The sequence below is a fragment of the Tachyglossus aculeatus genome, chromosome 22, assembly GCF_015852505.1.
Source record: "Tachyglossus aculeatus isolate mTacAcu1 chromosome 22, mTacAcu1.pri, whole genome shotgun sequence".
Classification (NCBI taxonomy): domain Eukaryota; kingdom Metazoa; phylum Chordata; class Mammalia; order Monotremata; family Tachyglossidae; genus Tachyglossus; species Tachyglossus aculeatus.
In genome coordinates this window covers 45,207,592-45,231,478 of record NC_052087.1, presented here as the reverse complement: position 1 = coordinate 45,231,478, position 23,887 = coordinate 45,207,592, and the positions used below count along the sequence as shown (strand labels likewise).

Below are 23,887 nucleotides of genomic sequence, written 5' to 3'. Positions count from 1 at the left end.
TAATATAGCTTCTTTTTTTTTTTTTGGCTTTTACCAAAATTATTTTAGATGGATTGTTTCCTCTTAAAAATTAATGTTAAGAATCAAGGCATAATTGGATTCAGCAAATGATCATTCCTTTATAAACTGCAAAGTGAGCTTCATTCTGACCTTTTCACTGATGTAGAAAACCCACACAGAAGTCGTGGTTAAGGTGATGGAGAAATATTAAAACAATAACTGCAGCAGCCAATTCCACCTGCTTTTCTTCAAAGCATGAGTTTAATGTTCAGAAGTTCTCTGTAAGATCAATTCCTAGTTCCTATTCCTCTAGATGCACATCAATTTTAAAATACAATTTGTTCAGCTGTTCTAGCTGTGGTTCTGAAAGAGTTTTACTTGTAAATAACTTTCATCCTTGTACAGCTTTTTCACAACTGAGAATGTCATAAGGAAAGTACAGTGCTCTGCATATAGGAAGCTCTCAGTAGATATCATTGATTGAAAGTCAGAAAACATAGGTTCCTTGTGTATGTGTGTCCTTCCTAGCTATGAAAGTGGTTTTATATGTTTCTATCCTTATCACCATTCTAAGAAAGTGGTTTTATATGTTTCCATACCTATCACCATTCTAGGAGGATGGTATGAAAAGCTAGTGGAGAACTCAAAGAATTTTCAAAAATGAAAGTACGCAGAGTTCTACTCGGGTGTTTTCACTACACATTTTGGCTAGAACATTGTTAGGGAATAGGAAATGTTTGAGAACGTGAGTCTGGTTACAGGGTGGTGTGGTTACTATGTCTGCATGTGTGCACATGCAAGCATCATACATAGTGAGGGCCACAACATGACTTTTTCAATTATTATTATTAATATGAGGCTCTGTAGGAACACAGTCCTTGCTGCATGGAGAGAAGGGATTGTGGTTCTCTGGGCTCAAGTTAGTTTTTTGGGGGGGTTCAAGTTTGTGTTTTTTTAAACCACAGGTGCCCACATTGGAAACCTACCCTGCTAAATTTTGTAATTAATTTCACTGTGAAAACCAGGGAGGTATAACTGGGGGTAGAAGCACTTTTTGCAAAAGGTACTCTTGCTCTCTGGGCAACTAATGGGCAAACTCTCAAGTATTCAGGTACTTAAAATTCTCAAAGTGACTTTAACTCACTCTCTTTAGCTGTCAATTTTGCATGAATAATTAGTCTTGGCAAATTTGTCTCTTCTATAGTCAGGGACAAATAACATATTTGTGGCTGCTTACAGGAGGTCTAGAGAGTTGCCCTTCATGTTAAAGAGGGTAGTATGGACAGGGAGATCATACCCATGGTTCAAAGACAGCAATAACGATGGTGAGATTGTATCTGTGAGTAGGTGTCACAAAGAAAATCTTTTATACACTTAAACTCTTGCACACTCTGCCCATGAAAATTCAGCAGTTCCCAATTTCTGGTTCTTTGCCATCCAGACTGAGTGATGCAAAAGATAATTACATATTGAAAGATGGGTCCCCCTCAACATCAGTGATCACCCCAAATGTCCCTTTCAAGAATAAATGAAAATCTACAACAAAACTTCTTGTATTCATTCTGTTTTAAATTATTTGGAATGAGCAACAATCTAATTGAGGAGAATTAATCATCACAGACAAAATAATCAAAATCGCTCAACCCCAAAATTTAGAGGCTATTTAAACTTCCCCAGGGAGTTTCAGTTTCTTGAAAGCATTTTTGCACTTTAAATAAATGATGTCTGTAAAGTCCTTTTGTTGTAACTGAAAGAAGACAGCAGCAGAAGTGTTGAAATATTTAATTAATTAAGAAATGTCAGGAGCAACTCTTTTCCTGCTTGAAAACAATACCTACTCACTACCCCTCTCTGTACTTGTAGCTAGAAGAGTTGTTAATCAACGATGGAGTGTTTTATGTAGTTCTCAGGACTGGAGACATATAAAATATGGAATGGATTCGATAGTGCTTGATAACACAGACAAAGTATTTTCATTAGTAACGGGCTGTGTTTCAACCATCCATACTTTGACACAACCCTTAAAATGCTGAAATCTTGTTACCGTTATTGGTCATTTGAAAGTTTGCGGATGCCAAGTCTGAGTGAAATTTAGTTACTGAAGTTTGGAAGTAGTTCCCCGCTCTCCTATTCTGCAGAGACTTTGAGTTTTAGTGTGAGGGAAAGCAGAGTAGCCACCAAATACTGGCCAAACTGACACGCAAACTGCACAAACCTACTGAATGTTGTAGATTTGAATTTAAACTCACTATTCGTCCCAACGTTCCCCTAAATGTCTTTTGAAGGACTATAGGAAATCTCCAAGCCAGGTGCTTTGAGTCAGCAGAGAGAGTGGTGATTCTTACAGCTGTTCAAGAGTTTGGAAACTGAAACTTTTATATGTGGGGGGACACCCGAAATTCTCGGTGGCAGGCCGTACTGAGAATGCACATCCAAAGCAATGAATGAAAGCCCAGAGAGAACAACAGCTTTTCAGTAATACTTGTGTGGGATTTTCCCTTTCCTTCCCCTCCTTCTCTCTCCTACCTTCAAGTCTGAAACTGTCACTCACACAGTGCATATTTTCTTTTTACTCCTAGTTTGAAACAGGAAATGTATTTACATTTTAAATCAAAATTAAAAAGCAGCTCAAGTTTTGTGTAGCAACTGGGTTAATATATTTTGTGTAGATAAGTAAATAGGCAATTAAAGTTGTTTATTGCTGATAATTGCTCTTTTGTATTTTTCACACGCTGGTTTCAAGGAAATGTTTTGTTTGCTCAAAAAAAATCAGAAGCATGTGCAGGGATTTGGTTATGTTGTTTCATATCTGTTTTTAAATGGATCCAGTGGACACTGACATTCATTAAAAGAGCCTTTGAGTTTTATTTGGAATAATCTCAGTTCATGAAAATTTTGGTTATTGTCCTTTTCATCTGATTGTGTGTTCTAGCTTGAAAAAGACCCTCTTTTGAAGTTTCTTTTTTTCCCCTTTCTCTCGGTACTATCTTTTTCCAGAAGTAGAAACATTAATGGGCTTTAACCAGTAGTTTGATTTTCCTCCCCTCCCCCTTGGGTTAGAGAAGGAATCAGGTATGCATGCTGATTAACACACTCCAGTCATTAACATGTGATTATGTGGGTTGCATATTGAGCACCTGCCAAAAGATAAAATCCAGCACTTTGTGACATCTGTGCGAGGACTTTTTGCATTTCTTTTGTACTTTGATAGCTCAAGGAAAATCAGGCTCTGGTATCTTCGTTCAGGGTAATAAAACTGTGTACTCAAAATGTCTTCAAGGAGAAGGGAGATGCTCCATTTATTTTTATTTTAATCTTTGAGGCTGAATAAGATCCAGCGACTGGACCCTCCAAAGGATTGAGTGTAACTTGAATCTCCTGCTGCACTGTATTACTGACATTCACTTACAGTTTACAACATTCCTGCATGTTTATAAGGATTATCTATTCTGGGATTCAGCCAATATTCCCTTAATTCACTTTAGTTTTATGTGCTACCTTTTCGTCTCATAAATGTCTTGTTTTCATTTCATTCTCTCCAGTGCCGCCCGGGTGTACAACTCATGGAATCCAAAGTACTGCTGGCATTGTCTTTGCTCTCTGCACACATTTCACTCTGCAATTATTCTTTCCTGACCAACCTGCAACATATAGCGTTCCCTCAGCTTTGAGGACGCGTTGCTATTTGTTTTTATTCAGAAATATACAATTGCACTGATATTCATTCGACGTGGCTTGACAACCTGTGAAAAGCCTGATGTGATTTGGTGCAGTATACATGGGCTGATCAAGGAAGCATGCCAATCCACTCAACTTTTGTTTTCCTTGGCTTCTTCAATTGGCATAGGTTTAGGAGTGGGTTGTTTTTTTTAATGTGCCTATATGCCAAAGGCTGGTCAGTGTTAATATTTTGAGGCTGATCTAAGATGCCTATTATTTTCTAAGTAAAGTTGAACTCCACATGCCTCTTTCTATAGGTGTTTCTGACTCACTTCTGTTTCCTTTCTACACAGTACTGCAGCAAGGCACATAAAGAAAAATCCATCAGTAATATTTATTGAGTGCTTATTGTGTGCAGAGCACTGTACCAAGTGCTTGGGAGAGTACAGTCCAACAGAGTTGGAAGACACAGTCCCTGCCCACGAAGAGCTTAGAATGTAAAATTAAAGGCCATTAATGCATTAAGATTCATTCATTCAATTGTATTTACTGAACACTTACTGTGTGCAGAGCACTGTACTAAGTGCTTGGGAAGTTCAAGTCGGCAACATATAGAGGCGGTCCCTACCCATCAACGGGCTCTGAATAGCTGGATGCTTTTACCAGAATCTGCAGTATTATTCTGGGCTGTGAAATCACTGAAGGGTTGCATTCATGAAGCAGCGTGGCTCAGTGGAAAGAGCTTGGGCTTGGGCTTGGTTGTGGGTTCTAATCCTGACTCCGCCACCTGTCCGCTGTGTGACTTTGGGCAAGTCACTTAACTTCTCTGTGCCTCAGTTACCTCATCTGTAAAATGGGGATTAAGACTGTGAGCCCCATGTGGGACAACCTGATTACCTTGTATCCCCCCAGTACTTAGAACAGTGCTTGGCACATAGTAAGCACTTAACAAATACCATTATTATTATTATTATTATTATTATTATTATTATTATTGCACAATTCTGCAACTTGTTCTTAATCATGTATCTAAGCAGTTTTAAAGCTTTCTGGTGAGGCTGCTAATGTTTTGGAAGTAAATTAGTATCCAAGCCAAATTTTGGAGAACTATAGAACTTCCATGGCTATGAGATGGGCAGCATATTATTTTGAGTAGAAGAATGAGTCAGCGCCTCTTCACTGTTGTCTTCCTTAAAATCTTTATCTTATGAGGCACTTAATGATTGTCATCTAGGAAACAAATCTCCCAGCATTCATTCATTCATAGAATCATAGCTGATCAAGTTGAAAGGACCCTCTCTGACTATTGAGTCAAGCCACCTGCATCAAGCAGGAGAGACCCAACTTTATACCTTCCGTGAACGTATCTAATTTCTCCCAAACATCTCTAATGAATGTGCCTTAATTACCTTGATATGCAAATTATCTTACTGTTTGATTGTTTTTATCACTAAAAAGTTTATCCTTCTTTCCTAGCTAAATGTAGTGTCTTTTTAAAAGCTTGTTACTCCTTGTGTTCTCACTATCTTCCAAAATGAAAGCTTATTTATTCTCTGTAATATTATTCTTTTAGTATTATTATGGTGTTCTACATTCCCCTGACCCTTGAGCATTATTTTTCTAGGCAATACAAATCGAGTTCCCTTAATATCTGAGGATGTCATATACTGAAGCCCCAAGTGTAAATTCCAAAGGTTTGCTAATAAACTTTTACAATCAGGTAGAAATTAGAAATGAACATTTATATGTTTCATTTCTCTTCACTCTATTTCATTAGAGTCTTGGAAAATGGGAAACCTTATTTAATAAAATAATTGGAAATGATTTTGTAAACATTTGCTTTCATTACCCGATAACTCAGATCTGGTTCCAAATGCCAGTATGTTGGTGCATTTTAGATTGTAAATTGCTTTTAATATTCAACTTTCTGGGAGGATTTTACTTGTGCCCTGCTCACAGATCAGAGGCAAACAACATAACAGACTAGAAAAGCTTCCTTTACCCAGAAATGAACAGAATGAGCCCCAGCACGATTATTTGACCACTATTTTCACTCAGGACTTTTCCTGGCCAATTCTAGCAGTAGCTGATTCTGGAATCCTTTCTGACCACTTACATTAGGCAGCCTCATTTAGCAGCAGTAACCTCTGCAAAAAATAAAAAACTGTTATCCTTAAATTCTAAGCTCAAAGTTGGACCTCCTTTGTCTTTTTCACCATCTTGCCCTCGTTCATTCAATCGTATTTATTGAGTGCTTGCTGTGTGCAGGGCACTGTACTAAGCGCTCGTCTTATATGACGTGCTGTATTTATGTTGGGGAATCTTAATGTGTGCCTTTTTTTTCTTAATATTTTTCAAGTGAAATGTAGGATTGTATTTTACCCTTGGAGTTTGTGGACATCTTCTTTGGATGTTAGTGTAATGAGTATTGGTCATCCATTTTTAAACTGGGCAGGCCTGTTTTCAGATGTCCTATTCTTTGTGCGGGTCTGATTCAGTACCAGGTGTTTTTTATGGTATCTCTTAAGTGGTTACTATGTGCCAGGTACTGTACTAAGCACTGTTGTAGGTACAAGATAATCAGATTGGACCCAATTCATGTTCCAACGAGGCTCATAGTCTTAATCCCCATTTTGCAGTTGCGATAACTGAGGCACAGAGAAGTTAAATGACTTCCCCAAGGTTGCACAGCAGTCAAGTGGCAGAACTGGGATTAGAACCCAGTTCCTTCTAACTTCCAGGCCCTGAGAGCTTCCCTCCACCACAGCTCAGTTGCTTCATCAGATTTCATGCTGATGTGGGAAGGGAACACAAAATCTTTGGAGTAATTTGTAGAGACAGGATACCAGGGAAAGCCAAGAAGAAGTGTGGCTCAGGGGAAAGAGCACAGACCTGGAAGTCAGAGGATGTGGGTTCTAATCCTGCTGCCACTTGCCTGCTATGTGACCTTGAGCCAATCACTTCACTTCTCTGGGCCTCAGTTTCCTCATCTGTAAAATGGGGATTAAACACCTATTCTCCTTCCTAGTTCGACTGTGAGCACTGTGTGGGGCCAGAACTGTGTCCAATCTGCATATACTGTGTCTATCCCGGCATTTAATACAGAGTTTGGCATATAGTAAACTCCTAACACATCACAGTTATTATTGTTAGAAGAAACTCCCTAGAACCAGGCTGAATTGAGCCAATTTCTGCTGTGACATGACATCATGCTGTATGTTGGCATGGTGTATTTGACATCATTTATATCACATTGACTGGACTTTTGGAATACCATCCTACTAAGGAGCCAAGAGGTCATTTTTAGTAATCTAGGATATGGGGAGAAAGAACTTTAATCCTGTTTCTCTGATGGTAACAGGGACGTTTGCTGAACAAAACTCTTTCTTCGCTTACTTGCCCTCCAAGGTCAAATCCTGTCCTTAGATGCTAATGCGTAACACCCTGGGCATAGTGTGTGAGTAACTGATGGCAAAATTTGGCTCCCTGTATGCTGCATTGTCAAATGTGTTATATTTTTGAGTCAAACTTTTCACTCTCCTGGAAAGAAGACCATCAATATTTGTGTGCATTTTGTTTTGTAAGTGAAACAGCCTCAGAGGAATCATTCAGGCACTTCACACTAAGATCTGGAGGAACGTAACTCAGAGAAGAGAAAATTTTTTGGTAAATATTCCTGGGGAAGAGTTTCCAGTTAAATCTGTCATTTTCATCCACAACGGTGACAATTTAAAGAGCTTTTGTCTTATTCTCAAATTCTTGGACTGTGAGCCCAAGAGTCAAACCCAACAAGGACTGAGAAAATGGCCAAGTCCTGCTGAATGTCCCTGACAGTTCAGTGTGAGGAACATGTAGAGGAATTTGCTCTTAACACCTTCCCACTGCTCTTTTGTAAAAGAATTTCACTGTTCACTGAGCAATACAGAAATATTTTCAGTAAAAATACAATGAATTTGGCAGGCCCAGATTATCTCTCTTGTAACACTACAATTTAGTGGAAAGAGGATAAAATTGACCTGTATTAAGTACCTAAGTCAATACTTTGTAAATAATAATTTAAAACTAGCTGAGTATCCCTGTTGCTTGTAAAAGAAAGAAGGAAAAAAATGCATGGAAGTTGAAGACAGGTATTCTATCATAACAGCTGCTGCACAAGTAGGGTGAAAGTGGTATGATTACTCCATCCTCATCCTCCTCAATCTCTCAGCTGCCTTCAGCACTGTCGACCACACCCTTCTCCTGGAAACATTACCCAACCACTGCTTCACTGACACTGTCCTCTCCTGGGTCTCCTCCTATATCTTTGCCTGCTCATTCTCAGTTCTCCTTTGCAGGGTCCTCCTCTGCCTTCCACCCTTTAACTGGGGGTTTCCCTCAAGATTCAGTTCTGGGTCCCCCTCCATTCTCCATCTTCAACTAATCCCTTGGAGAACTAATTCGCTCCTGTGGATTCCTTCAACTACCACCTCCATGCAGATGATTCCCAAATCTGCAACTCCAGCCCTGATCTCTCTCCCTTTCTGTACTCTCACATTTCTTCCTGCCTTTAAGATATCTCTCCTTGGGTGTCCTGCTGTCACCTCAAACTTAACATGTCCTTAATAGAACTGCATATCTTCCCACCCAATCATGTCCTCCCTTTGATTTTCCCAAAACTGTAGACAGCACCACCATCCTTCCTGTCTCACAAGCCCTTAACTTTGGCATTATCCTTGACTCCTCTCTCTCATTCAACCCACATATTCAATCTATAATAATAATAATAATAATGGCATTTATTAAGTGCTTACTATGTGCAAAGCACTGTTCTAAGCGCTGGGGAGGTTACAAGGTGATCAGGTTGTCCCACGGGGGGGCTCACAGTCTTCATCCCCATTTTACAGATGAGGTAACTGAGGCACAGAGAAGTTAAGTGACTTGCCCAAAGTCACACAGCTGACAATTGGCAGAGCCGGAATTTGAACCCACGACCTCTGACTCCAAAGCCCGTGCTCTTTCCACTAAGCCAAACTGCTTCTATCATTAAATCCTGACAGTTAAACTTTCACAACACTGAGATCCACCCTTTCCTCTCCATCCAAACGGCTACCACATTAATCAAGCACTCATCCTATCCTGCCTTGATTACTGGATCAGCCTCCTTGCTGGCCTCCCTGCCTCCTATCTTTTCCCTCTCCAATTTATACTTCACTCTACTGCCCAGATCATTTTTTCTACAAAAACATTCAGTCCATACTTCCCCACTCCTCAAGACCCTCCAGTGGTTGCCCATCCACCTCAGTATCAAACAGAAACTCCTTATTGTTGGCTTTAGAGCACTCAATCACCTTGCCCCCTCCTACCCCACCTCCCACTCTCCTACTCCAACCCAGCCCACACACTTCACTTCTCACTGTACCTCTATCTCTTCTATCTTCAGTCATATACATTGAGCACTTACTGTGTGCAGAGCACTGTACTGAGTGCTTATCTTGCCGCCAACCCCTCGCCCACAATCTACCTCTGGCCTGGAACATTCTTCCTCCTCAAATCTGACAGATCTGACTCTTCCCCTCTTCTGAGTCTTATTAATAATAATAATAATAATAATAATGACATTTATTAAGTGCTCACTATGTGCAAAGCACTGTTCTAAGTGCTGGGGAGGTTACAAGGTGATCAGGTTGTCCCATGGGGACGCTCACAGTCTTAATCCCCATCTTGCAGATGAGGTAACTGAGGTACAGAGAAGTGAAGTGACTTGCCCAAAGTCACACAGCTGACAATTGGCAGAACCGGGATTTGAACCTATGACCCCTGACTCCAAAGCCCGTGCTCTGTCCACTGAGCCACACTGCTTCTCTGAAGCTTATTGAAGACACATCTCCTTCAAGAGGGCTTCCCTAAGCCCTTCTTCCCTCTTCCCTCACTCCCTTCTGCATCATCCTGACTTGCTGTCTTTATTCACTCCCCCCTTCCCAGCCCCACGGTACTTACGTACATAGCTGTAATTTATTTATGTATATAAATGGGAAGCAGCGTGGCTCACTGGAAAGAGCACGGGCTTTGGAGTCAGAGTTCATGGGTTCAATTCCCGGTTCTGCCAATTGTCAGCTGTGTGACTTTGGGCAAGTCACTTAACTTCTCTGTGCCTCAATTACCTCATCTGTAAAATGGGAGTTAAGACTGTGAGCCCCACGTGGGACAGCCTGATCACCTTGTAACCTCCCCAGTGCTTAGAACAGTGCTTTGCACATAGTAAGCGCTTAATAAATGCCATTATAAAAAAAAGTCTCTCCCCCTCTAGATTGTAAACTCGTTGTGGGCAGGGAACATGTCTGTTAATTGTTATATTATGCTCTCCAAAGCACTTAGAGCAATGCTCAGCACACAGTAAGTGCCCAATAAATGCGATTGAATGAATGAATATTCTTCTTCTCTCTCACTCTCCCCCCAACCTCCTCCTTCCCCCTCCCTTCTGCCACTCCCTCTCCTTTTATCCCTGCCTTTTAGCAATCTGCTGCAGTTACAGGCAGGCAAGTGAGAGCAGTGAGGCAACTTCAATAAAAGGGAATCTGGGCCAAAAAGAAACATCAGTCAAACTTAAGGTCAAACAATTTGTAAACAAATCATAGGTCATTAACTCTCTCCTGCCATGTTCTTTCAAACACCACGTTAAAGCCTAATTTACCACAAAAGAGTACGTTTAGGCCCAGGGAAAATAGGACTTACTGTATTTAGTCAGTCTCCTCTAAACCTGCTAATGTTCCTGTGTATTTTAAGGAGAGTCAGGTCCAGAGGGATCTTGATGTGGGAAATGTATTTACATTGTGAGATTATGTGGCATGCCATCCCATACACTTTGGGGTGGGGTGAATTTATCTCCCTGTTTGTCCCCGTTGCTCTGTCCAGAGAGTGTTGGAGTCTGGGGCTGATAGGGAAAGCTGAGGAGAAAGCCCTGACCCTGGCTGATCATAAAGGGCTTCATTCCTTTAGTTTTCTCAATTCTGTTGCAGCCTCCATCCATTTGGTTAATCAGCCTTCTGCTGTAGAATTAACCCTTCCTAAGAATCCTGATTGCTTTAATAACTGAAACATAGTTCGCTCTGGATTTTCCCCCATGTGGTAGTGTATAAGACCATGAATATAAATGAACTGTGCTTCCCTTTAGCTATCGCCGTACTTGATATCCCCTTGGTTTGGCTTTGGGAGGAGGAAATGTCTAGCCAGGCCATCAGGGCAAGCACTACTTCTAAAGAAAGGTCTATGGTGTTTTTAAAGACTCTCCAGGGTGAAAAGCATCTCCTTCAGGTGTTACACTAAGGGTCAAGAACATGCCTGCAAGATCCTCGGGACTATAGGTGGGTTTGTCCTAGTTAGTTCTCCTCTTCTTTCTCAATCAAGCAATAATGTTATTGAGCACTTACAGTGTACAGAGCACCATTTTAAGTGCTTGGGAAAGTACAATACAGTGGCAGACATAATCCTTTCCCACTAGTTTATAGTCTAATGTGGGTTTTGGGTGGGAAGATGAGGAATTGTTAAGTTTAGGACTTGTTAAGTTTGAGGTGTCAGTGGGACATCTAAGCAGAGATGTCCTGAAGGCAGAAGGAACTGAAAGACTGCAGAGTAGTAAATTATACTTTTACTAAGGGTAATTTGTATGTAATTAGAACCAAAGTCAGCATTTTACATTCATATGGGCTTTCTGAAAAAGTCGCCTTTCCTCACAACTTCTCATCACAAGTTGTTGTTAAGTGCTTACAATAGGCAAGACATTGTACTAAGCGCTGAGTAGAATACCAGAAATATTGATTGTCATGGTTCCTAGCCTTCAAGGATTTCACAGTGTAAACACTGAGAAGCAGCTTGAACTTCAACCAGACAGTAAAAAGTGCTACAGTTTATTTCTTTTCATAGGGGGAACAGTTTTCACTCCTCTGCCACCCCACTGCCTCCTAGCCTGCTCCAGGCAGAACTAGCCTTTTAAAGTTCCACTGCAGGAACAATTATGCGGATGCTATTTTTTCAGTTTTTTTAACAAGTTAAAGATGTCACCTGTTATTGGGAATATACCAGTTCTTTGGGACTCCTTTTGAGTTTTGAACATCTCTCCTCTTTGGGTTTTATTGTCCTTATACATTCTGGCTTTGCCTAACCAAAGCCCAAAGCAGAGTTAGACCCTAGAAATCTCAAGGCCAGAAGCCAGGAATGGAGCTGAGTGTCTCAGTAGTCAGAGTTGAAGGTAAACTCTCAGTCCCTTTCTCCAACAATGGTGGAGTTGAGTGGTACTACTGTACTCTTTCAAGCATTTAGTGCAGTGTTTGGCACACACTAAGTACTCAATAAATACAACTGAATGAAAGAATGACTAAGTGATAGGTCTAGTGTTGTTCATTCATGTTTGAGGATGCAGTGAGAGACCTGGTTCCAATCTTCCAGGGAACTCTTCCAACTCAACAGGCTAAAACATCACTGCCCATTTTTGAAACAGTATGCTGGAATTTAGTACTTTCCTTTTGAGGCACAAACACAAGAAGATGGGCAAGTGCTGATGTGCTGCTTCACAAAGTCATCAGAGCATATGAACTGACCATCTGAAAATAGGCCTAAGGAAAAAGAAAAACTGAGATTATGTACCAGCCTGTAATTCATTCATTCAATTGTATTTATTGAGTGCTTACTGTGTGCAGAGCACTGTACTAAGCACTTGGGAAGTACAAGTTGGCAACATATAGAGATGGTCCCTACCCAACAGCGGGCTCACAATCTAGAAGGGGTAGAAAGACAACAAAACAAAACATATTAACAAAATAAAATAAATAGAATAAATATGTACAAATAAAATAAATAGAGTAATAAATGCATACGAACATATATGCATATATACAGGTGCTGTGGGGAGGGGAATGAGGTGGAGAGGAAGGAGGGGGCTCAGTCTGGGAAGGCCTCCTGTAGGAGGTGAGCTCTCAGTAGGGCTTTGAACGGAGGAAGAGAGCTAGCTTGTCCGATGTGCAGAGGGAGAGTATTCCAGGCCAGGGGGATGACGTGGGCTGGGGGTCGATGGCCGGACAGGCGAGAACGAGGCACAGTGAGGAGATTAGCGGCAGAGGAGCAGAGGGTGCAGGCTGGGCTGTAGAAGGAGAGAAGGGAGGTGAGGTAGGAGGGGGCAAAGTGATGGAGAGACTTGAAGCCGAAGGTGAGGAGCTTTTGCCTGATGCAAAAAGTCCAACTCAACCAAATATTCTCGCCTGTGTACTTATTTCCCAGTATTTATTACATGGCTCTTGCACACAGTTAATGCTTAATAAATGTTATTGTTATTGTTGCTAGAGGTTTTCATCAGCAAACATAGAGCTTAATGCTACCATCAAATTTGGCCTTAGAGCAAGTTCACTACCTATTGACACATAGTTCGACAAAAAAATAGAAAACATAAAAAGAACAGTGTGGTTTAGGAGAGATTGAGAGACAGAGTTTGACAACAACGGGATATCAAGTTCACAACAAATCAAAGATTGATAAAGCTGCAGTGTGTCCAAACTTTTTTCTGGCTTCGAGCCTCGGACTCACTACAGAAGATACATCCAGTTTCTTGAGAACTCTCACCAGCACCATTAATCTATACTCAACATCACAATGGGGAATAGACATGTGTCTTTTAAGCATAAATCAGATTCATGGGTAAGATTTTACTGTCAGCATCATCTTCAGAAATGTATAAATTCTGGCAAAGAACAAAGGAGTATACAAAATATATATTTTTTTAATGGTGTTTGTTAAGCGCTTACTATGTACCAGCACTGTACTTAAGCTGTGGGGTAGATACAAGACCCACATGGGGCTCACAGTTTTAATCCCCATTTTACAGATGAGGGAATGGAGGCACAGAAGTGAAATGAAATGTTTCCTGAGCCAGGTAAGGGATCCCAGTAGGTGTTTAGACATAATAGTTGGCATTTTTTTGTGTGTTTAAGGTCATTTAAAAAACACAATCAGAGCATGAAAAAGTGAAAGCCCTCAACTGTGACCTGAATAAATAAATCAATGACATTAATTCATACCCCTACTGAGAGTGAGCACTACACTGTAAGCCCTTGGGAGAGTGTGCTTTCCCTGACAACATGGAGTTTACAGTCTTTTGGGGCTATAAAGAGAGCTGTGACAGCCTGGAAGAAGTTATTTAGAATTCTGGTTATTTTTGATTCTTAATTTCAGGAAATTCATTTTTTTTTCTCAGTAAAGATGATAATTGGATTTTTATTTGGGCTAGCATGTATTATTTTTACCAATCTCTACATCATATCTTTTCATTTGCATGTATGAGCGTCCCAGTTTGAGTCTTGTTCAATTTGCCAGGAAACAAGTTTGAGAAAATTTTCCGAAGGTGGGGTATTTCATTTGCAAGGGTTTGGGGATTAGGAGGAACATAAAATTTTAAAGCTTTCTTTGTATCTTCTCAGAATGTAAGGACAATCAATCGATCGTATTTATTGAGCACTTACTGTGTGCAGAGCACTGTACTAAGCTCTTGGGAAGTACAAGTTGGCGACATATAGAGACGGTCCCTACCCAACAGTGGGCTCACAGTCTAGAAGGGGGAGACAGAGAACAAAAGCAAACATATTAACAAAATAAAATAAATAGAATAGATATGTACAAGTAAAATAAATAAATTAATAGAGTAATAAATATGTACAAACATATATATATATATACAGGTGCTGTGGGGAAGGGAAGGAGGTAAGGTGGAGGGGATGGAGAAGAAGAGGAGGGGGAAAGGAAGGAGGGGGCTCAGTCTGGGAAGGCCTCCTGGAGGAGGTGAGCTCTCAGTAGGGTCTTGAAGGGAGGAAGAGAGTTAGCTTGGTGGATGTGTGGAGGGAGGGCATTCCAGGCCAGGGGGATGACGTGAGCCAGGGGTCAACGGTGGGACAGGCGAGAACGAGGCATGGTGAGGAGATTAGCGGCAGAGGAGCAGAGGGTGTGGGCTGGGCTGTAGAAGGAGAGAAGGGAGGTGAGGTAGGAGGGGGCGAGGTGATGGAGAGCCTTGAAGCCGAGGGTGAGGAGTTTCTGCCTGATGCGTAGATTGATTGGTAGCCACTGGAGATTTTTGAGGAGGGGAGTAACATACCCAGAGCGTTTCTGGGCAAAGACAATCTGGGCAGCATCGTGAAATATGGATTGAAGCGGGTAGAGACAAGAGGATGGCAGATCGGAGAGGAGGCTGATACAGTAGTCCAGATGGGATAGGATGAGAGCTTGAATGAGCAGGATAGCAGTTTGGATGGAGAGGAAAGGGCGGATCTTGGCAATGTTGCGGAGCTGAGACCAGCAGGTTTTGGTGACGGCTTGGATGTGAGGAGTGAATGAGAGAGCGGAGTCGAGGATGACACCAAGTTTGCGGGCTTGTGACATGGGAAGGATGGTAGTGCCATCAACAGTGATGGGGAAGTCAGGGAGAGGGTAGGGTTTGGGAGGGAAGACAAGGAGTTCAGTCCTTGGACATGTTGAGTTTTAGGTGGCGGACAGACATCCAGATGGAGATGTCCTGAAGGCAGGAGGAGATGCGAGCCTGGAGGGAGGGGGAGAGAGCAGGGGCAGAGATGTAGATTTGGGTGTCATCAGTGTAGAGAAGATAGTTGAAGCCGTGGGAACGAATGAGGTCACCAAGGTCCTTGTGGGCATATGTTTGGTGTATCTGTTGTCCTCTCCCAAATACAGTCCCAGGAGGGGCTCAATATGTACTGTTATTTTCTGCACTATGGACTACCCATGACCTCAGTAGGAAATTCCAGTAAGGTCAGGTTGCTGAGCCTGGAAACATGAGGGTACATCTTCACCTGCATTTTTTGTTGTTTGTTGATGTTGGTGGGGAAGTGGGAGAACAGACTTAGGGAAAAATACAACCATGCTAATGAGGGGCCACCTGGGCTCTGTCTTTTGTGATGCTCACATCCTCAGTCATTTCACACTGTGGCTGTTTATTATCGTAATCATTCCTTAAGAGAGCTCAGGAGAGGGAGGAATAAAGATGATCTCCCTTATGTTTTATTTTATCACAAGGAGCTGGGCCCCTTTTTTCATAATGAAAATTCACATAATTATGTGCGCATTGCAGCATTCAGGCAAAGCATTTTATTCCATTGCCTTTCTTTTGCTAAATGTTTTTTTCTCAATAGCTGTGTTGTGGTGTAATCTATCAAAGCTGTTATAAGTCACATTGGAGAGTCTCACACTACAACTGGTGTGTTTTAGGAACAGCATCGCTACTTTGGAAATCTTAAAGGAGACTTTTCATTTAAAAGTCTAACAAGGAAGTTCCCCATTTAGCTGGGGTGGAGGGTTGGGTGGGAAGATCTAGAGGTTCCTTTTTTTTTGGTGGGGGGATTTGTCTCTATTTCATTTGACATTTCAGACCCTTAAGTGGAGAAGGATTATAATAATTATAATGACGATGGCATTTGTTAAGCGCTTACTATGTGCCAAGCACTGTTCTAAGCCCTGTGGGAGTTACAAAATAATCAGGTTGTCCCACGTGGGACTCAAAGTCTTAATCCCCATTTTACAGATGAGGGAACTGAGGCATAGGGAAGTTAGGTGACTTGCCCAAAGTCACACAGCTGACAAGTTACAGAGCCGGGATTAGAACCTACGACTCCTGACTCCCAAGGCCATGCTCTTTCCACTGAGCCAGATTATGTGTACATTTTATTAGGAGGATGGTCCAAAAGTGGGTTGGCTCCATGAGCCCTCTATTCATCAAAAAAATCCAACTTTGAAAATATGAATGAACCTTTTGCATCTGTTGTCAGCAAGCCTGCGGTTGATTTGGGGTCACTTTTTGCCGCTCTTGTTGTTATCATGGAGTGTGCTGGCACTTCAATTGATGTGCTGTTGGCACTCATATCCACTTGTCTCCCCCCTTCAGTTGTAACCACCTTGAGGGCAGGGAATCAGGTTTTTGAATGCCTAGCTTGCAAATGCCTAGCTCAGTGCCCTTTGTAGATTACATCTTGAAGAAATATTTTCAACCCAGTGTTCTCTTCTCCCAAGATGGTAGGTTTTGATGCCGCATTGCCTAGATTCTTTTTTTTTTTTTTAGTGGTTTTATTTTCTGCATTATTTTAGTGCTGTTCTGTTTTCTGAATCACCAGTCATGCCAGTACCATTTCTGGACAGCGGCGTCAAACTAATGTAGGCATGCACATAAACACATGTGTGCACACACACACACATATCCAGCAGCGTGGCTCAGTGGAAAGAGCACAGACTTTGGAGTCAGAGGTCATGGGTTCGAATCCCAACTCCGCCACATGTCTGCTGTGTGACCTTGGGCAAGTCACTTAACTTCTCTGAGCCTCAGTTACCTCATCTGTAAAATGGGGATTAAGATTGTGAGCCCCACGTGGAGCAACTTGATCACCTTGCATCCCCCCAGCGCTTAGAACAGTGCTCTGCACATAGTAAGTGCTTAACAAACGCCATCATTATTATTACATATCCATGGACTCTCACAAACATGAGTTCACCCACAAAAGTCAGTTTCCAGAATGATGTCATAGAATTTGGGGGAGAAGAGGGGAAACGGGAGGGCGAAGAACTCCTTGCCGAACAGCAAACTGCCAGTACAGCAAGCTTCACTCTGCTCACCCATGATTGATGAAAAATGACTTCTTTTTGCAGTTTTGACTGCGAAACTAAAAGCATCACTTGAGGGATCTAACATTGCACACCAGCCTGCCATAGACCTGGTCATTTGATTATGATAGTTTAGAAATCCATATTATTTGGGTAATGATTTAAATATGTGACCCACTTTGTGCTCATTTCTCTGTGTACACTAAACTCAGAGATAAGTATTTTGAAAATTCCCTTTTTCTCAAAGTCTAGAAAGACCGATGCATCTTAGCTACCACGTGAAATCAATAGGAGTGGTTTAATCAATCATATTTATTTGGCACCTACTGTGTGCAGAGCACTGTAGTAAGTGCTTGGGAGAGTACAGTATAACAATATAACAGAGTTCTCCCACTCCCATTTACATCACCCTGAATTGGTCCCTTTATTCATCTCCCGCTCCCAGCCCAATATCTGTACTTTATTTATTTCTATCTGTCTCTCCTTCTAAATGGTTTATTATTATAGTGTACTCTCCCAAGCGCTCTGTTCAGTACTTTGAACACAGTAAACTCAATAAATAAGATTGAATGAATGAACGAAAGTTGCTAAAACACTTTTCCTGCTCACGAGAGTTTGAGTAGGGCTCTCACCCCAAAGATTACTCTTTAAATCTAGAACACAGAACTTAATTTGCAATTTAGGTTGTAAGCACTGCAATAGACAGGGATCATGTCCAATCTCCACCTTTGTAGCCTACCCCAGCATTTCGTACAGTGATCTGCACACAGTTAGCACTTAATAAATACTCTTACCTCTGTTACTAGTCTTCTCCTAGATTGTAAACTCCTTGTAGGCAGGAATTGGGCCTACCAGCCCTATTGCCTTGTCCTCACCCCAGTGCTTAATGCAGTGATTTGCCCACAGCAAGTGCTCATTAAATACTATTGATTGACAGAGAAGTAGCATGGCTTAGTGGAAAGAGCATGGTCTTGGGAGTCAGAGGTCGTGGGTTCTGATCCTGGCTCCGCCACTTGTCAGCTGTGTAACATTGGGCAAATCCCTTAATGTCTCTGTGCCTCAGTTACCTCATCCATAAAATGGGGATGAAGATTATGAGCCCCTCGTGGGACAACCTGAATACCTTAATACCTGAATATCTAACCCTGTGCTTGGAACATTGCATGGCACATAGTAAGTGTTTAACAAATGACATTATTATTATTATTACTATTATTATTACATCTACTAGTGTGGGAGGGTAAAATAAATAGGGATTGAATGGGGCATATGATTTTACAAACACATGAATGTCACTGCTAACTTCCAGTCTGCGGTCCTTTTACTGACACATCTCCACAAACCTGATCCTACGCCACCTTCAAACTGAGAGAAAACAATCTCGACATGTAGGAAGGGTTTAAGTATTAGTTGAAATGACTATATTTTCCAAACAAGTTTATTTGTCATCGAATCCTGTTGACAAAAAAAATCATCATTTGAGTTGGTCACTTATTTCAGCCATGTGAATATTTTATTGTATTTATACATCTAAGCATTGTAAAGTTAAGATACAGATTGATATACTGCAATTGGAATTTCTAGTTTTAAGAATATTCTTTTAATGGTCTTCTTATTTCTTTGCAGGAGTCAGAGAATAATAAGTTATGTTCCCTCTATTCCTTCCGAAATACCTCTACCTCACCACATAAGCCCGATGAAGGGAGTCGAGACCGCAGTGAGCTGATGACCATTGGAACTCCAGAGCGCCGTAAAGGGAGCCTGGCGGATGTGGTGGACACTCTGAAGCAGAAGAAGTTAGAGGAGATGACGAGGACTGAGCAGGAGGGTATGTGTGGACCAACACTGTTAAGGTTGAGGTGGTTTTTTTTCCTAAAAATTTTACGCCTTACAAAAAAAAAACAAAAAAAAATATGTTGAGTTTTGAGAGCCATTGGAGCACATAACTGGTGATAGCTGGGTAAAAAGTTATTCAGAGGTTACCATGGGAATCATAGATTGAAATCCATTAAGCAGATACCTCTGTTTTTCTAAAAATTTCTGCATTTTGTACAGCACTTCTGATATCAAAGCAGAGATTGTGTTGAGCTTCAAGTTTTTGAAATGATATTTTAAAAAGTAAAATAAAAAATAATTTATCTTCCTGCAATGATATTTTAGGGTTTTTTTCCCTTAAAATATCTAGGGAACAATTTGTTTTGTTTTAAGAACTTTATTATTTTTTTACATGTGAAGGATGCTAATTAGTCCTTGGAAATTCTCACTCTGTTGCTGTTAAGGTACAGATTGATTCCATGACTGTTTAAAATATTGCTAGATTTAGCCCTGGACAGAAGTAGCCTTATTTTGAATTTTTATACAGAGACCCATTGCTTTCTAAACATATATTTAGCAAGTTCCAGGTCTCCACTCAGAAGAATATAGTTCTGAAATACAGGTTAGCAAAAAGATTCTGACCTCCTTCTATGTAATGGAATTTAAAAAAATGCTTTTAATCTAGTGAAAGTAAAATGTGTATGTCCTCTTAAGGATAATTAAATGGTCTAAAATTACAGTGCAATGTTATAGAAAACCTAAAATCACTTCATAAATACTATCTTCTGTGCCTAAGGGCTTTCTCAGATTTTTCCCTACAAGTCACAGACACTTTTCTGTTCTGCTTGTTAGTGAAACTGTAGTTGATTTGCTCTGAGAGCCACTTGCGTAACTGAGTGATCACTCTTTGCTGAACTTAAAAGTCATTACCACTATATTTCCAGTAGAGAAAGAGCAGTTACCTCATTACAATACAGAATTTTTCAACTTTCATTGTTTTCCGCCGAACAAATATTTCCTTATGGTAATAGTAGTAGTATTAGCATTTATTGACCACATGGTTGATGCAGTGTGATATTCTAAGAGTTTGGGAAGTACAGAATAAAGAAATGATGGGTTCCCTGCCCACAAGGAGCTTACGCTCTAATGGAGTGAGCTGGTCAGGGGACACTAATGTAAAATAATTACTAGTTGAGTCATCAAATTAATAATTGAGTACATGCCTACACACGTTTGCATGTATTTATTATTATCATACTTGATAAGCACTTACTATTTGCTAAGTACTGTACTAAATGCTGGGGTAGATACAAGATAATCTGGTTGGACACACTCCCTGTCCCACATGGGGCTCACACTCTTAATCCCCATTTTATGGATGAGGTAACTGAAGTGACTGTCCCAAGGTCACACAGCAGACAAGTGTCAGGGCAGGGACTGGAACCCATGTCCTTCTGACTCCCAGGCCCATATCTAGTGTTTCTTAAAAGAATTGAATGCATAATGAATAAAATTCATAATGTAGGACACAGTGTGACTCTTTGAAAGGCCGTGTAACTAAACTCACAACCTAATTATTAATAATAAAGGTAATCTGAGAAGTAGCATGGCCTAGCAGAAAGAGTTTGGTCCTTGGAGTCAGAGGACCTAACAATAATAATAATAACTGTGGTATTTGTAAGTGCTTATATGTGCCAGGCACTCTTCTAAGCACTGGGGTGGATACAAGCAAATCAGGATGGGTACAGTCCCTGTCCCAAATGAGGCTTGCAATCTTAATCCCCATTTCGCAGATGAAGTAACGGAGGCAGATAAGTGAAGTGACTTGCCCAAAGTCACACAGCGGAGAAGGGGCAGAGCAGGGATTAGAACCCAGGTCCTTCTGACTCCCAGGCCCATGCTCTCTCCACTAGGCCACACAGCTTCTATAATGGTTCTCATTCTGGCTCAAGCCAGTTGCCTTCTGTATGGGCAAATCACTTAACTTCTCTGTGTTTTAGAGAAGCAGCATGGCTCAGTGGAAAGGGCACGGGCTTTGGAGTCAGAGTCATGGGTTCAAATCCTGGCTCTGCCAATTGTCAGCTGTGTGACTTTGGGCAAGTCACTTAACTTCTCTGTGCCTCAGTTACCTCATCTGTAAAATGGAGATTAAGACTGTGAGCCCCCCGTGGGACAACCTGATAACCTTGTAACCTCCCCAGCACTTAGAACAGTGCTTTGCACATAGTAAGTGCTTAATAAATGCCATTATTATTATTATTATTATTTCTTCAACTGTAAAATGGGGGTTAAATACTTGTTCTCCCTCCCACTTAGATGGTAAGCTCTATGTGGGGCAGGGGCTGTGTCTGACCTGATTAACTTATTTCTACCCCAACACTTAGAACAGTGCTTAACACATAGTAGGTGCTTAACAAATATAAAAATAATGATACTAATAATGTCTGCTAAGTTCCTGCTTTGTGCTGAGCACTGTACTAAATGCTGGGATAGATTCAAGATAGATCAGACACTAATTTTAAAAGTTCTCTGAAGGAACCTTACTTACTACTCCTACTCCCTTTTGCATTGCCCTTGCACTTGGATTTGCTTACTTTTTATTCACCCTTTCCTCAATCTCATACTACTTATGTATGTCTTCATAATTTAATTTATTTATATTAATGCCTGTCTCCCCCTCTAGATGGTAAATCATTGTGAATAGGGAACATGTCGGCCAACTCTGTTATATTGTATTCTCCCAAGTACCTAGGGTGGTGCTTTGCACACAGTAAGCACTCAGTAAATACGCTTGAAAGATTAATTGTCCGATATCAGAAGAGGGGATTTTGCCACCTGACCAAACAGGTTCAGCTCTGCACTAATAGGGTGGAGCTGCTGTTTTTCCACTCAGGGATGGCTTAATTTTCCATTCCTCTAAAGTGTTTCACTATCTGGTGGAATAGAGCAAATAGGATGACCCAGATTAACAGTGATATGAGACCTTGAGGGGCCACACTTTGGAAACACTCCCCGTGGGAATAAATCCAAGATTTCTGCCTTCATTTGGCTTATAGTCAATTCTATTACAGCCCTAGCCTCTTTGAAGCTGTCCATACTCTGGAAAATTCCAATTCTGTTTGTGGTGGGGGAGAAAGGCCAATCCACCTAAACAAGTACCCAGCTGTTGATCTAGGTGGATGGAGTGGGTACCAGGGCTCTGCTACAAGACCCAGGTTAAAATGATTCTAATCTAAACCATTTTGAATATTGTGCCGTGATTTAAATGACACAGTGTAGTTATCCTTGTGTCACCCACGCCGTTCTGAACATAGCCAGGCCGAAGCAGAAGCAGCAGTTGTCAGAAAATGAATACGTTTTTAAATACTTTTTTATGTCTAAATACATATATTTAATCAGAGACTCCTTTGGCTTCTGAAAATAAGTTGTCTAATGAGAATTTCATTTGAGCAGCTGCGACTGAGGAGGTCAACAGGCATTGCCTAGGAGAATATGGCCCAGCTGGTTAAATCTGGTTGTTGTAGTGATTTAAATGGCCAAGTGCTGCTTCTAATCCAGGACCGTCTGTTTGTAAAGGGAAGACTGAGTGCTTCAGCATAATGTACAGCTGTTTTAATCTCTCTTTAATAATAGTGCTTCAGCCAGTATCATGTCTTATGTATCATACCACAAAAATAAGACCATAGTTGGGGTGACCTGTACTTTGGGTCAGTTTCTAGAGTTATTTGGATTTGGTGAAAAATGAAAAAAAAATCTCAACTCAATGGAAAAAGCTGAAACCTTAACTTTCATTGTTTCCCTTTTATCCTTAAGTTATACCTTAAAATGATCACGGTCTTTTTCAAACGGTTCCCAGTCGAGAAACCGAAGGGATGTTAGAAAAAAGGGATTTAATACTGGTAATTTATTTATTCATTCATTCATTTAATCATATTTATTGAGTGCTTACTGTGTGCAGTGCACTGAACTAAGTGCTTGGGAAGTACAAGTTTGCAACATATAGAGATGGTCTCTACCCAACAATGGGCTTAGGAAAAGTAAGATTTGCATATAATAACTCATGGTATGTGACAGGCCAGAAATACAAGTGTTTGTTCTATTGTGGGCTTAAGACTACTTGATAATATAACTTGTATTTCATTTCAGTAATGTTGGAGAGAAAGGTCTAGAGCTTCAGAGCAGGATACTAAATCCTGTCCAATTTTCCTCTATAACGTTTCTTGGATCCATCCTTTCTTCATCCAAACGACCGCATTCTGGGTTGAGATGCAGGTCATTTCTCACTTTGGCTAGCATATCAGTCTCCTCACTGACTCCAGCCTCTCAATCCATCGGCAATATTTAGTGAACACTAACTGTTTGCAGAGCACTGTACTGAGCTCTTAGTGGAAAGAGCATGGGCTTTGGAGTCAGAGGTTGTGTGTTCTAATCCTTGCTCTGCCACTTGTCTGCTGTGTGACTTCAGGCAAGTCACTTAACTTCTCGGTGCCTCTGTTACCTTATCTGTAAAATGGGGATTAAGACTGTGAGCCCCACGTGGGACAACCTGATAACCTTGTATCTACTCCATTGCTTAGAACAGTGCTTGGCACATAGTAAGTACTTAATAAATACCATTGTTATTATTATTATTATTATCATTATTATAGGTCAATAAAGTAGGTAGACACGATCCTTGCCTACATGGAACTTACAGTCTATTGGGGGAGACAGACATTAAATTACAGATATGTGTGTAAATACTTCTCTCTTCCCCCATCTGTACTTGTCTGCTCAGATCATTTTTCTAAAACAT

General features: G+C 40.9%; 1 protein-coding gene across 1 annotated transcript in view; it reads left to right on the top strand.

The window, feature by feature from the left end:
- SOX6 (SRY-box transcription factor 6) overlaps window positions 1–23,887 on the top strand; it is a 379,449-nt gene that overhangs the window by 16,469 nt on the left and 339,093 nt on the right. Inside the window, exon 3 of the mRNA XM_038764241.1 lies at window positions 18,904–19,105. Within this exon, the coding sequence (XP_038620169.1) occupies window positions 18,904–19,105 (202 nt within the window). The remainder of the gene's footprint in view (window positions 1–18,903; window positions 19,106–23,887) is intronic.